We start from the raw sequence: 13,983 nt of genomic DNA, 5'->3' as shown, positions 1-13,983 counted from the left end.
TGCCGCAGTGGCACTGAAGGCAGTGGAGGAGGGAAAGGTGGCTGGCAGTCAGCTGCCGCAGTGGGCACTGAAGGCAGTGGAGGAGGGAAAGGTGGCCCGTTCTTGAGGGGCTCACTAGAGAGGGAGGGAGGGAGCGCGGCCGGTGCCAGGGTCAAGTTCCCACTATCAGTGTGACCAGAAGGTTTTGGAACTTGGAGAACTGGACAACTGACCTAGTAGAGCAGTGGTTCTCAACCTTCTAAGACCCACAACCCTTTTCATACAGTTCCTCATGTGGGGGTGACCCCCAACCATAAAATTGTTTTCATTGCTACTTCGTAACTGTAAGTTTGCTACTGTGATGACTTGTAATGTAAATATCTGATATGCAGGATGTATTAGGCGACCCTTATGAAAGGGTCGTTCGACCCCCAAAGGGGTCACGATCCACAGGCTATGTTAAAGGTTTCTTTTTTTAAACCAACTCTGTATTACATCTTAAGTCATTCTGTTGAGAGGGCATATCCACTTGCTAAACTTAAAATCATAAAATGATTAGCTTCTGCTAAATAGATGTAATTTGGTAATATCTTGGGTACTACAGTGCCATGCAGGCTCCTTAAGTTACAATCTGGTTTGTCAGACTCAGATAAAAACCACTATGTTTCATGAGATAAATATGTAATTATGAACTAAAATGTTAGCAAAATAGCAGTATTCAAAGATAAGCCAAAATGGATTGCTATAAAATCATAGAGACTCTTATTAAGCAAAAATATACAAAGACGAGTCTATTTTTTTGGGACACGTGCTCCAGTTAGGTCTGCACCCTTCCGAGGGCAGCGTGTGCCTCTCTCTCACCCTTCCCTGGAGAATCCTGGACTCTTTCAGTCACACCATGTCAAAATGAGCTATGGCATCCTGCAGGGACACCAATTCTGCTAATCTTAACTGTCCTTGGAGTTTGGGGAACAAAAAGAAGTCTGAAGGGGCAGACTCAGGGCTGTAGGGTGGGGGGATAGGGTTTGGCAGCACAATTCTTGTTAGGACAGCTCTGTTTACCCTGAAAGAGTGAGCGGGCAGGCACATTGTCATGTTGGGATACGACTCCTCAGTGCATCCCTCCTGCTCGTCTTCTCGTGTATCCAGTTCTCCATTTACTCCAGACGCCTTCCAGTTAGGCCCCTGATCAATCTGGGTCCTTTGAGAAACCTTCCAGAGATCTCTCCTTTGAGGTTCCAAGGTCAGTTGCCGTAACCCCATGCTAGCTGGCCCCATGCTAGCAGATCCCTCCAGAAGCCGCTGCTTTGACTAGACCTCATTTCTGAAGCATTCTCCTATTGAGACCGAGACAAGCGCTTTACTGAGAACATGTCCACGGCCGTCACTCACCACTGAGACGTGTCTGGCCCGAGCGTGTGCGTGTTTGAACTGGAACCGAGTAGCTTTTTTTTTTTTTAACTTATCTTTGGATATACAACAACTTGCTCTTAAAAAAAAAGAGCTCTTTTGATTAAAAACGGCTAATACAGTAATTTCAAAATTAGATAGTTTTTATATAATCCTAATGTTATAGGAAAGAAGGCTTGGTACATCCAAGTGGTTCTTACTAGTTTTGTGAGCTAACTGATTTCTCACACTGATTGACTCGGATAGAGCGTGCTCAGTTCCAGTGTGGGTGTGTGAGAAGGACCGCCGATTTTCAGTGATTTCAACCTGCACCTTTTCCACCGTTTTACATTTGAACGTTGGGCGCTGCTGATTATCGGGAGTAGCGTCCGACAGTTAGCAGGGGCAGCGTTTGCTTTCCTGTTGGCGCCCAAAGCAATGGTGCATCTTTGTCAGTCGGGGCTTTTGATTCTGTAATAAGTTTGTTACGTACAAAAGTAGAAGTCTTGCTGTGTCCTTTGTTAAATCATTTTAAACTATTGCTTCAACGGAAGGGCATTATGTAATAGCTTTAGTTATTGTTCGTTGTATCTCCGACTTGCCAGTTTTGCTTACTTGGCACTCATCAGGCGTTTTTCCTTTTCCAATTAGTATATGGCAAGCCTGTCATCGCTGCTGCCCAAAACCAGCAGCAGCACCCGGAGAACATTTACTCCAGTCACCAGGGCAAGCCTGCCAGTCCGGAACCCGAGACCGAGCCTGCTGCGGCTGGTCCGGAGAACCACGAGCAAGAAAGAATCCCTCGCCCACTCAGCCCAACCAAGTTGCTGCCTTTCTTGTCGCATCCTTACCGAAACCAGAGCGACGCCGACTTAGAAGCCCTACGCAAGAAGCTGTCGAATGCTCCCCGGCCACTGAAGAAGCGCAGCTCGATCACGGAGCCCGAGGGTCCGAATGGGCCAAACATTCAGAAACTTCTCTATCAGCGGACCACCATAGCTGCTATGGAGACCATCTCGGTCCCCTCATACCCGCCCACTAAGTCCACTGCCGGCACTGCCAGCTCCGAGAGCCCCGCCGAGATCCCGAATCCTTACTTACACGTGGAGCCAGAGAAGGAGGTGGTCTCTCTGGCTCCTGAACAAGTGTCCCCAGAGGAAGCAGGGAGTGCCAGTACCGAGAGCAGTGACATGCCAGCTCCTGCTCCGGGATGTGACTATTTGTCTGAAGGGGTCTCGGACTGCAGCCCGAATCTGCAGATTAACTTAGAGGCACCAAATCCAGAGGCCCCCCATCTGCTAGAAGTGTATCTGGAGGAGTACCCCCCGTACCCACCCCCGCCGTACCCATCTGGGGAGTCTGAGGGGCCGGGAGAAGACGCAGTGAGCATGCGCCCACCCGAGATCACAGGGCAGGTTTCCCTGCCACCAGTAAGTAACGCGGATGGGGTCTTGTGGTCTCTCCAGGAGCCTTTTGCCTGGTCTGCTCTTCCAGGTGGTCAGTCCTCAACTGGAGACACCCGCAAGAAGTTAACTTACTGCTAGTTAGAAAGAATGGCTTATGTCCAAATTGTCTAGAACAGCAAAAGCATTCTACAGTTCACCGTCTTGTTTTAAAATTCCCTTGGTATAGATTGGATCTGTCTTACAAATGCCAGGAAAAGTTTGTATATTCAGGATAAAGAATGGCCTTGTGTTTCCTTCTCAAAGAAACGGAATTTTCTTCTTTGAAGTCCCACCCCTGCTGTCTGTTTTGAGCTGATGTGGCCCACAGTAGGGAAGCAGCACTAGACGAGGAGCGACAGGACCTGGCTGGCTCTGAAACTCCTAATCTCTAGCCCAGCTGGGGGATGCCAGCCAGATAGTGCCACTTGTCTCACTCGACTGGTCACTCTTTTTTTTCAGACTTCTCTTTCTCTTGCAGAGGTATTTGTTTTGAATGACCTAGTAAGGTATAACCTTAATCTTAGACTGGTGATACAATTGGAAGGGTGGAGGCAGGGGGCAGGGTAACTGGGCCAGAGGTAGTGTGTGCACTGCCTCCGCACCTTCGGCATAGTGGGACAGTCTCTGGATAACATGGCAGTCCCTTGGGCTGCTTTGTACAGCGACTTCCAGTTCCAAAATTTTGCCTGTTTGACTTGGCATGCTTTCCATTCTCCTTCCAAATACTATCGTTTTTACCTCCTTGAAGTTCAGCATGCCTCTGAAACAGGTGACCGGCTCCGAACTCGAGCTCACTGCTATCCAGTCAGTTCTGACTCATTGTGACCCTTTGGACCGGGTAGAACTGCCCGCGAGTTTCCGGTACTCGTTAGGGGAGTAGAAAGCCCTTTCTCCCTTGGAGTAGAAAGCTGGTGGTTTCAAACTGCTGACCTTTCGGTTAGCAGCCCAACGTGTAACCACGATGACATCAGGGCTCCTTTGAAATAGGTAATAGGAAATAAAAATTCTAGAATAACTTTAAATAAAATCCGTATTTCCCGAGTTGAATTTTCAGGTCATTTTGTTTCAGTAAGCACGAAAAGGTTCAGGATCCTTATTGATTAAAAACAACAACAACGATAAACAGCATTTTTTAAAAAGGATAAAATTGCTCAACTGTGGACACTCAGCTCTTTGCATTCTTGAGGGTGAGATTGGTATTCAAAGATAGCAGTTGTTCTAGGTTACGTCAGCTTTTGTACTTCTAGGAAACATTTGCTTTCACGTTTCCTACCGTAAACATTTGAGGAAAGGAACGAGGGATCTGGAGGCAGAGGTTAGCACTTTTGAAAGGCCTTTGTGCCTCCTGAACCTTGAAGCCGGTTCCACGTGAGAAAAGGAGGCAGCCTGAAGCCAGGCTGGCGCAAACCAGTCCACACGCCAGCTACTCATGGTATTTATTACCCGGCCTCCTGCTTCGCTGGGTCAGAGTTTTTTCATACGTCCAAGGAGAATCATGGAAACCATAGTTCGTGAGAGTATCGGTCATACTTTGTTTCATTCTTAGAAAGGTGACTTTCCTCTTTCAGAGTGGGCACCACAGGTGTTCTTGCCCCGTCCTGCTCCCCAATTGTATTCCCTGCAATTGCTTAAGGTTTGCAGACAGCCCTCTCCCTAAGGACCATTTTAATCACTGCCAGCATTATAAACCATATTGTGTGCCTCTAACACAATGGTTCTCAACCTTCCTAATGCCGCGACCCTTTCATACAGTTCCTCATGTTGTGATGACCCCCCCAACCATCAAATGATTTTCGTTGCTACTCCATCACTGTAATTTTGCTACTGTTATGAATTGGGCGACCCTTGCGAAAGGGTTGTTTGACCCCCAAAGGCATTGCTACCCACAGCTTGAGAACCGCTGCCCTAAAGTCTTTTAATTGGCAGTTTTCTACATGAGAAGTAAACTGAGCCGTATGGGTGGCGTGTGACACCCTTGGGAATATTTCCACGTTGCTGACATGTTTCAGAAACCCGTTTCATAAGGAGGGTAGAGCGCTTGTTAATTCTTGCCTTTGTTTTTAGCCTGCCTTCCTGGAATACAGAAAGCTATGATGGCCTACGTTTGTATTTGTTTCAGTAGAATGAAGTGTGTAAAATAGTGGGAACACTCCAAGAGTGGGAAGGATCTGCTGGGTATATCTAAGAGGGACTTTCCCTCTGCTGTATCATGTGAACAGCACTTTCCCATGAGGAGGAGGCACCTTGGAGTGGAATGGTTAAGAGCTCTGACTTCTGAGAATCTGATTCTAGCGCTGTCATTTTCTGGCTATGCGCTTGAGTCCCCCACCTGTAAAGGGGAGATAATGGAGTTTTTGTGAGGATTAAATGAATAAGCATTCAATAAATACTAGCCATTGTAATCCTGAGTTGTACTCTCACCCAAGTTAAGACTGTGGGATTTGTTATCCTATAGGAGATAGGTAATTTAAAGATCATTCTTGGCAAGTTTTTCTACTTGACAGAAAGCCAGCCTCCTTGCCACACCAGATTACAGCCATTGTGGCTGTAATGGAAGGCGTGCTTGGTGGGTCAAACCCACCAGCTGTGTTGGAGAGCGCTGTGGCAGGCGTCTTCCCTAACAACTGCAGCCCTGGAAGCCCCAGGCGCGGGGTGATTTTACTGTGCGCCTGACGGCTCACTCTGAATGGGAATCCATGGCAACAGGGTTTGGGTTTTTCTTCTTGGCATATGATAATGCTTCCCATAAGCCTTATTTTATTAGGGCTTCTAAAGTTAACTTTATCCCACTTTGCTACATGAATGTGTTTATGAAGTTTTATTGGGCAGAATCCTCGGGTTTGGGTACTTTGTGGATATGCTTATGTTGGAAAGATTCCTTTCCATCGAACTCACGACTCCCCGTTAGTTTTTGTGTGGCTGTTCCCTTCTGTGTAAGTCAGGACCCTAAATGTTCCACACACTTCCTCTCTTGCAGGGCAAAAGGACAAACTTACGCAAGACAGGCTCAGAACGGATTGCTCATGGGATGAGGGTGAAGTTCAACCCTCTGGCTTTACTTCTAGATTCATCTTTGGAAGGAGAATTTGATCTTGTGCAGAGAATTATATATGAGGTACAATTGTAATTGAAGAATTTTTAAAAAGACCTTATGTTTTGTTTTAAATATCTCAGAAAACTATTCAGGAGAAGTTGCATTTTTAAGTAGTTTTCTTTTGGAGGATTGGCTTGGAGTAGTGAACTCTTATGCATGTTTCGAAACAGACTATTCTATTTTAAAGGTGTGACTACAAACATGCTGACAGTGCAGAATGCAATCCCTCCTGCAGGCTCTCTGGTACACCCTTCTTTCTTAGGAAGATGGCTAGCTCACTTTAAAAAGCTCCTACCTAGACTTGTGCTGTGGAGTATTAAATTACAGGTGTGGCCCTACTTTTCCGAAGCCTACTATTTAAAATATTTTTAGTTGCCCTTTTTTCCTTCCCACGGGAAATGTAGATTCTACTTAAAAGCTAATTTGTGGTAGGAAGTTGGGAGGATAAAGTAACAAAGATGGCTTTAAGAAGATAGTCCCTGGTATGGCCATTCAAATAAAAATAAAACCAAGAATTTTTATAGTGAGCACCTACTTAACGTGGCTCTTCTGTCTACTCTAAAAAAATTTTTTTAGGGGGTGGGGTACAATTTTCTTGGCTCATGTAGATTTTAATTATGATTTAAAAAAAAAACAAACCCTTCTGTTGTTTTGACCATAAGGAGCCAGTTTGTAGTGACAGTGCAGGTGACAAGAAATGTGATGATGCTCGCTTTCGTGTTTCTGTTACAGGTTGACGACCCGAGCCTGCCCAATGACGAAGGCATCACGGCCCTTCACAACGCTGTGTGTGCGGGCCACACAGAGATCGTCAAGTTCCTGGTGCAGTTTGGTGTGAATGTCAATGCTGCTGATAGTGACGGATGGTAAGATGTTTCACTTGTGGGTGTGCACATCAGCTCGGCATAAGCCATGCGTGGGGGCATTGGAGGGCCAGAAGCCCATCTCTACAGGTTCTCAGGCTGCTGTGTAACCCAGCCGTGGGATGGGGCATGCCACTTATCTTCATGTGATAGGCACCCATTCTAGCAGGAAGTAGAGTTTTTTAAAAGTTCCTGGTTGTTGTTAGGTGCCACCGAGTTGGTTATGACCCATAGCGACCCCTTGCACCGCGGAACAAAAGGCTGCGCCACCCTGGGCCGTCCTCCCCTGGCTCCTGTGCCCGAGCCGTTGTTGCCGCTGCCGAGCCCGTCCACGCCCTTGAAGGCCGCCCTCCTTTTGGCTGCACCTCCACTTCACCGAGCATGCGCTCCTTTTCTAGGAACTGGAATTTAGTTTAGTTAAAGGATTTTAAAAATAAGGAAATTAATGTACAGGTTAATTAGCATCTTCACACAGATTTGACAAGGGCTGGTTTATGCAAGGTTTCCCTAACCCCTCTGGAACTTTCCAGTGTCTGTAATACACAGCAAACCCTACAGCAGCTGGGTCCAGTGTAAGGTGGAAACCTGTTTCGGGGAAGGAAAACTCAAATCTCTCTGCCCTGTCAAAGGTGGAAGACTTGGGAAACCAGAGTTCTTTTCTACCACTCGCTCTGCTTTTTAGCTAGGCTCTCTACTTCACTGCAGTGGCCTCACAGCACTCCCGATGGTAGGGTTTATTGTGGAAGGTAACAGGTTGCAATTCAGGTGGAAATGTTCGGGATGGAGTTGTTCTCTCAGGGCTGCTAGTAAATGCCCAAAGGACATGCCATCCCACTCCACCATAAGCACTCAGCTCCAGCTCCCTGGGTCAGCAGAGCCAGCTTTGCCAACTAAGTACCCAGGGGCACCCCACTCCACAAGCCAGCCTTCTGCCCCAAAGCACTCAGCTTTATTTACTCCGTGGGCTGGGAAGTCCACCACTCTGTCTCATGCTCCGGCTCTTGGTGCTGCTGCTGCTGCTCCTCCTATACATACCTTGGATGTTGTAGCTGTCTTCTGGATCAAGGAGGTTCACTGTGCAAATGATACGCTCCACTCCTGGCTCACACTGATCGTGAAGCACCCCTGCTTCCGAGAAGCCCATTTTGTATGTAGTAAATGGCAATCACAATGAATCCTGTCAGTATCGCCTTCCACTTTTTTTCAGACCCATCAGGAAAAGGTCATTTGCTGGGAGTTACAGACAATGGCTAGAAGAGCCACGTTAAATAGTTTGTTGCCCTGCATCTGGGCAGACAAGCAGTTGAGTTCAGGCGTTGACAAGCTTCATTGTATTAATGTTTAATGTTCATTATGTCTTTCCCCAAGAGGGCGTTACACTTTATAACCTTTTCCCAAGTACATTTGACTGCAGGATCTGTTGAATTGCACCCACATAGAGAACCTGGCACAGTGGGTTGAGCATGGGGCTGTTAACTAGAAGGCTGGAGGTTCTAGGCCACCAGCTGCTTCTCAGGAGAATGATGCAGCCGCCTGCTCCTGTAAAGATTCACAGCCTCAGAGTCATCTGCAGGCCTGCTCTCAGCTGGAGTCTTGACGGCAGTTGGCTTGGTTTTGGAATCACATTTACAATGTAGTATTTTACGCTTTTATGGCCTGCTTTTCTCTTACCACGAACAATAGTTATTATGTAGTAGCATTTTCATACGTGTGTATACATATATATATGAAAATTACATGAGTGCACATACTCAGATTTAAAATAGCCTCATTATTCCATCAAGTGCATCACACCCATTTGCTGTGACCTCCATACAGCATCTGTTCATTATTCTCCAATTTTGTTGTTGTTGCTGTAAGACTTGGAGAACATTTTGCCTGCTTTTTAAGAAACTTATGTTTACAAAAATAAAGTGTGTCCACTGTGGAAATGTAAGAAAAAGAGGAAAACCAGCCACCTGTTCTCCTACAGTCTGGGAGTGAACACCATTAGTGTTTCAATCTACCTCCTTCCTGCTCTTTTTTCACATGCTGTAAACAGGTCGCTGAGCTTACCATAGGAACATTTTGTAGCCTAACTTCCTGGTTTAGCAAAAGCATAAGCAAGGCATATTCTAAATGTGTTTTATTGTTCTTGCGTCTCTAATATGGGGAACATAGACTGCTTATAATTTTCACCGTAAAAGCCAGGCAGTGAGAACATGTGTAATTATCATGCCCAGACTACTAAGAGTGGGGTCTGGACTGGGGCCTGGGCCCGGCTTGTACTTCAGATCTTTTTGTGACACGCGGATTTTTTGATGAGCATGCAGTTTTCCCAAGAATGCGAAAAGAACAGTGAATAGCTTCATGACTGGAATCTTCCTAGCACTTAGACTTTCTCTTCTCCGAGTGTGTTAGAGAGCGAGGCAGCGTGGGCTCTCTGCTGCTGGCGTGGCCATTGAGTTGATGCTGGGTCCTCTGTACCAGAGTGGAACTCGTGCAGTGTTTCCAAGGCCTGCATTTTGAGAAGGTGGCCATCCAAGTAATGAGCCCTTCAAGTGATAGCTAGAATATGTTCCCGTTACGGCACCGACAGTGTTATCTCAATGGGATTTGACATACGGTGTACTGGGTAGGAATACAGTGAATCAGGTTGACCTTGACCTCTAATGGGCAGGACTTAGCGCTAGTGTTCTTTATAACTTCCCACCCCACCCCACCCTTTTAATAAACGCACTCAGTGCTTGGTTTGCCAATTTTTCTTTTATCTTAGAAGCATGAGTGCCCAAGGGGCATCAGTGGAGGGGAAGAGGGGACAAGGGGAGAAAACCTGTCTCAACACACTACAGGGCCTGATGAGCATTCTCAGACCCACCTTCTGGGCCCGGGCATTGGGACTGACTTTTCTGACATCTAAACATTTGATCTACAGTCACTTCTGAAATAGCTCATTCAAAAACATTTGAAACGCCAGGGAAGACTTCCTTTGCAGGTATTCATAGGCTCCTGTTAAGAGCCCTGGTGGTGTAGTGGTTATACATTGAGCTGCAATCCACATAGTTGGCAGTTCGAAACCACTGGCAGCACCAAGGGAGAAACACTTAGTGTCTCGGAAACCCACGGGGTCTCTATGAGTTAGCATTGACTTTGTTTTTGGGTTAACCAGTTGCTTAAAATAGACCCAAATGTGTGTATTTTAAAGTCACTTTTCTAGCTTGGATAAAATTGAGAATCTTTACAATGAAATGTATTTCCATTTGTATCTTTAAAAATAGGTGCACAAGGCAATTCTTGTGTGGGATTTAATTCCTTTAGACTTGGTGTGCTGATAGAGGGATGTTCAAGGCACCTGGCTTGAGTGAAGGCCTCTAATGTGAAGGACTGTTTGGTAATGAGGACGACTCGGCTTCTGTGCTCCAGACTGTAGACCTGTACTTACTGCTGGGCCCTCCCATTCTTCGTAATTACTGCAGTCATTCTGCCCTCTCTGCCAGCGTAGTGGTGGCTATAGCTCATCCTTTGATGAGTTCAAGTATTCTTGTTAATTCAGAGGTTCCCAAACTTATTTGGCCTACCACCTCTTCTCAGGGGAAAAGAAAAATCCCTCAGCATCCCCCTGGCAATGAAAAACCGTTGTTGTATAGCCCACAGTCCAGGATAAAGTGTAGGTATCTGCTTTTGCAGCCCCACTGGATTGCTGCAGTGCCCACAGCCCAGTCGACAGTACGGCCCACTCTGGGAGCCACTGGCCTAAGTGGTTAGGGAGCAACCATAACAACATAGCAACTGTTGAGGTTTTCCGAGGAAAGAGTAGAAGAGGTGCATTTAACACTGGGCCTGTGGGATCTGTAGTACATCAGGTGATAGCAAATAACGTTCTCTCTGTTTTAAACAACCCCACAGTTTCCATACGTACAGTTCAGTGAGCGACGCTGGTTCCGTTCTTGTTGTGCTGTCCTGACCAGCCTCCGTTTCTTAGCTGTTTTCCCACCATTAATACGCGCACCTAGTGCCCTCCTCAGGTTCCCATGTCCTCTTTGGGGTGGCTGCTCTGTCTGGTCCCACGCAGACAAGGCTTCACACACCACTGTCTGGTCCCATGCAGACAGGGCTTCACACACCACTGCACTCCAGGCAAGCGCTCCTTCCTACTTAGGCTGAACTATTGTCTGATGTTTCGCCTGACCTAGGGGCTTTTTCTGGCTACAGGTGTAAGCAGTGTTCTTTGCAGCAGGTGCCGTCCACTCGATACCAACCTCTCCGGCTCTTGCCTTGTTTCCTTCCCCAGGACCCCCCTGCACTGTGCGGCCTCGTGTAACAACGTCCAGGTGTGCAAGTTCCTGGTGGAGTCCGGAGCGGCGGTGTTTGCCATGACCTACAGTGACCTGCAGACTGCGGCGGACAAGTGCGAGGAGATGGAGGAGGGCTACACGCAGTGCTCCCAGTTCCTCTATGGTACGTGCCAGTGGGATCGGGTCTCACCATGTGCCCGTCGGCCCGAGCTCCCGAGGCTGTCGCCGCCGCATAAGCATGTTTGTTGTTCAGAATCAAGCTTTTGTGTTAGGCATTGAAAGTAGAGCCGCCTCGGCCGTAAATATGAATGCGGCTTTTGTGTTCACGCCTAGAAATCGCCACTGTCAGGGCCCGGCACGCCCGGCCACAAAGGACAGTGGATGCAGCTTCTGACCTCGTGTGCTGCTGGCCTCTGGCCACCAGCAGCAGCTCCTCTGCCGGCGCTGAGTGGGGGATGGCACCTCTCCGGGGGTTTCTAAAAGTTCCCAGAGATATCTTTGAATTCCAATTTTCCACAAGGTTCTTGAAGCCCCCTTTGCAGGTGATTCTCGGGAAACGCAGTCCACTCTCAAAACCCAAGTGACTCAGGTTTACCTGCCCAGGTACACTTGTTATGTGTTGCTCTTTGGGTTTCCTGATTGTGAGTTCGTGGTTCTGATGGATCACATCAGCTCCGACCCGGAGAAAAGGGCTGCAGTTCTGGACTGGGCTTTTTACCTGCAAGGACTTTTTTCTGTTACTTGGAAGGCCGAGAGGTAAGGGTAGCTAACGCTGGGGGACTCTGCCTCTGGAGCCCCGTTTCAGGCTCGTGGCAAGAAGGGAGAGAGCCCGGGCAGGACACACCACCCGCCGCTTCGCCGGCCTCAGCCGTCGGTTCCTGTGGTTGATGTGGGTGATGACTGCTCTAGCTCTGAACTCGACGTCTGATGCCTTACATCGTGGTTTCAGTGGTAGGATTTAAAACGTAACAGCTGGTCTGGTTCCTGCCCCAATGACCATTTTAAGTATAACAAACCGATAAGAGGGAGGGGGGGTTGGGGAGGGGTGAGCTGATACCAAGGGCTCAAGTAGAAAGAAAATACTATGAAAATTGATGATGGCAACATATGTACAAATATGCTTGACAACAATGGATGGATATTGTGATAAGAGCTGTACGAGCCCCCAATAAAATGATTTAAAAGCAAACAAACCAATAGACCGAAAAGTAGTTTATTCTTTCATACAGTTAATGCTCAAATAAGAACAGCAAAAGAGGCACACAAAACTAGATTATGTTATAAGAAAGGCTTTTAAAGTAGTAAGGAAAAGAATGTTAAATAATACATGCCAAAAGGCAATACAACGGTCATTTAAGGTATTTCCATATTGCTTTTTAAAAAATACATATAATTTTAACAAATCAATTTACTGGGGGCTCTTACAGCTCTTGTAACAATCCATACATCAATTGTAGCAAGCACATTTGTACATATGCTTCCCACTATCATTTCCAAAACATTTTCTTTCTACTTGGCCCTTGGTATCAGCTCCTCTTTTTCCACACCCTCCCCCCCCCATAAATCCTTGATCATTTATCAATTATTTTCATATTTTGCACCATCCACTGTCTCCCTTCACTCACTGTTGTTTGTCCCCCTGGGAGGGGTGGGGTTTGTACTTCGATCATTGAGACTGGTTCCCTCTTTCTCCCCCTTCTCCCCCCACCTTCCTCTTACCCTCATGGTATCGATACTCTCATTATTGGCCCTGAGAGGTTTATCTGCCCTGGACTCCGTGTGTCCGAGAGCTCTTACTGTACCAGTGTGCATGCTCTGGTCTAGCCAGATTTATAAGGTAGAATTGGGGTCATGATAGTGGGTGGAGAAGCATCAAAGAACTAGAGGAAAATTGTGTGTTTCATTGGTGCTATGCAGCACCCTGGCTGGCTTGTCCCTTCCTTGTGACCCTTCTGTGAGGGGATGTCCGATTGTTACAGATGGGTTTGGGGTCTCCACTCTAACTCCCCTTGTTCGCGTAGAAATGGTTGGTTGTTTGGGGTCTTCTGATCCCTGATACCCAATCCCATCGACACCTCCTGATCACATAGGCTGGTGTGCTTCTTCCATGTGGGCTTTGTTACTTCCCTGCTAGATAGCCCCTTGTTTAACTTCAAGCCTTTAAGACCCCAGATGCTATACTATATCTTGTAATAGCCAGGTACCATTAGCTTTCGTCACCACATTAGCTTATGCAACCATTTTGTCTTCAGCAATTGTGTTGGAAAGGTGAGCATCACAGAATTCCAGGTTATTCAAATAAAGTGTTCTTCCATTGAGGGAGAACTTGGGTAGAGGCCCAATGTCTGTCTGCTACCTTATTGCTTACCCTATAAATATATGTACATAGACCTATATCCCTATCATTATATATTAATATATTTACATATATACATGCCTATATTTATACTTCTATAAATGTCTTTTGCCTTCTAGTTCTTTCCTCTATTTCCTTTTACTTTGCTCCTACCCCACCATCATGTTCCACCTTCAGGTGGCTCTCTACTTCCTCTCAGCTACATTGCATGTGATCAAACCCCACTGGGCATTCTGTGCAGTCCTTGCCATTGATTTTAGATCTCCTGTTGTTCCTTTGTCCTGTTGTTCCTTCTGGGTTTGTATACACCCCCCACCCCCAGTCTTCTTGGAACTGTCGGCCCTGTTGTTTTCTCCTCAAGATTGTTTATCCTGCCTGTCTTATATGGCTACACATGGCGGGGCCGGAGAGCCTATGAATCGTTCCAGGTCTGTCTGCTGACCTTAATGAATGTTTTCCCGTTGAGTCTGATGCAGTGCCAAGCCCTGCCCCCATGTCCGAAGTCTGTTTTCAGATTTCCTCGGGGACTTTGTTGCTTTGCTGCTCTGTTGCGCTCCCTTCATGTTACACCCGTGTGTGTGTG

At 46.9% G+C, this 13,983-nt stretch overlaps 1 protein-coding gene across 1 annotated transcript in view; it reads left to right on the top strand.

The window, feature by feature from the left end:
* Window positions 1–13,983, top strand: part of TP53BP2 (tumor protein p53 binding protein 2) — a 47,932-nt gene that overhangs the window by 27,124 nt on the left and 6,825 nt on the right. The window contains exons 12-15 of the mRNA XM_004699935.2: window positions 2,020–2,798; window positions 5,791–5,928; window positions 6,640–6,773; window positions 11,041–11,207. Of these exons, the coding sequence (XP_004699992.1) occupies window positions 2,020–2,798; window positions 5,791–5,928; window positions 6,640–6,773; window positions 11,041–11,207 (1,218 nt within the window). The remainder of the gene's footprint in view (window positions 1–2,019; window positions 2,799–5,790; window positions 5,929–6,639; window positions 6,774–11,040; window positions 11,208–13,983) is intronic.

This window comes from Echinops telfairi, unplaced genomic scaffold, assembly GCF_000313985.2.
Source record: "Echinops telfairi isolate 266 unplaced genomic scaffold, ASM31398v2 ScPeMD7_7424;HRSCAF=8462, whole genome shotgun sequence".
NCBI lineage: Eukaryota > Metazoa > Chordata > Mammalia > Afrosoricida > Tenrecidae > Echinops > Echinops telfairi.
This window is presented reverse-complemented; position numbering and strand designations above follow the sequence as displayed.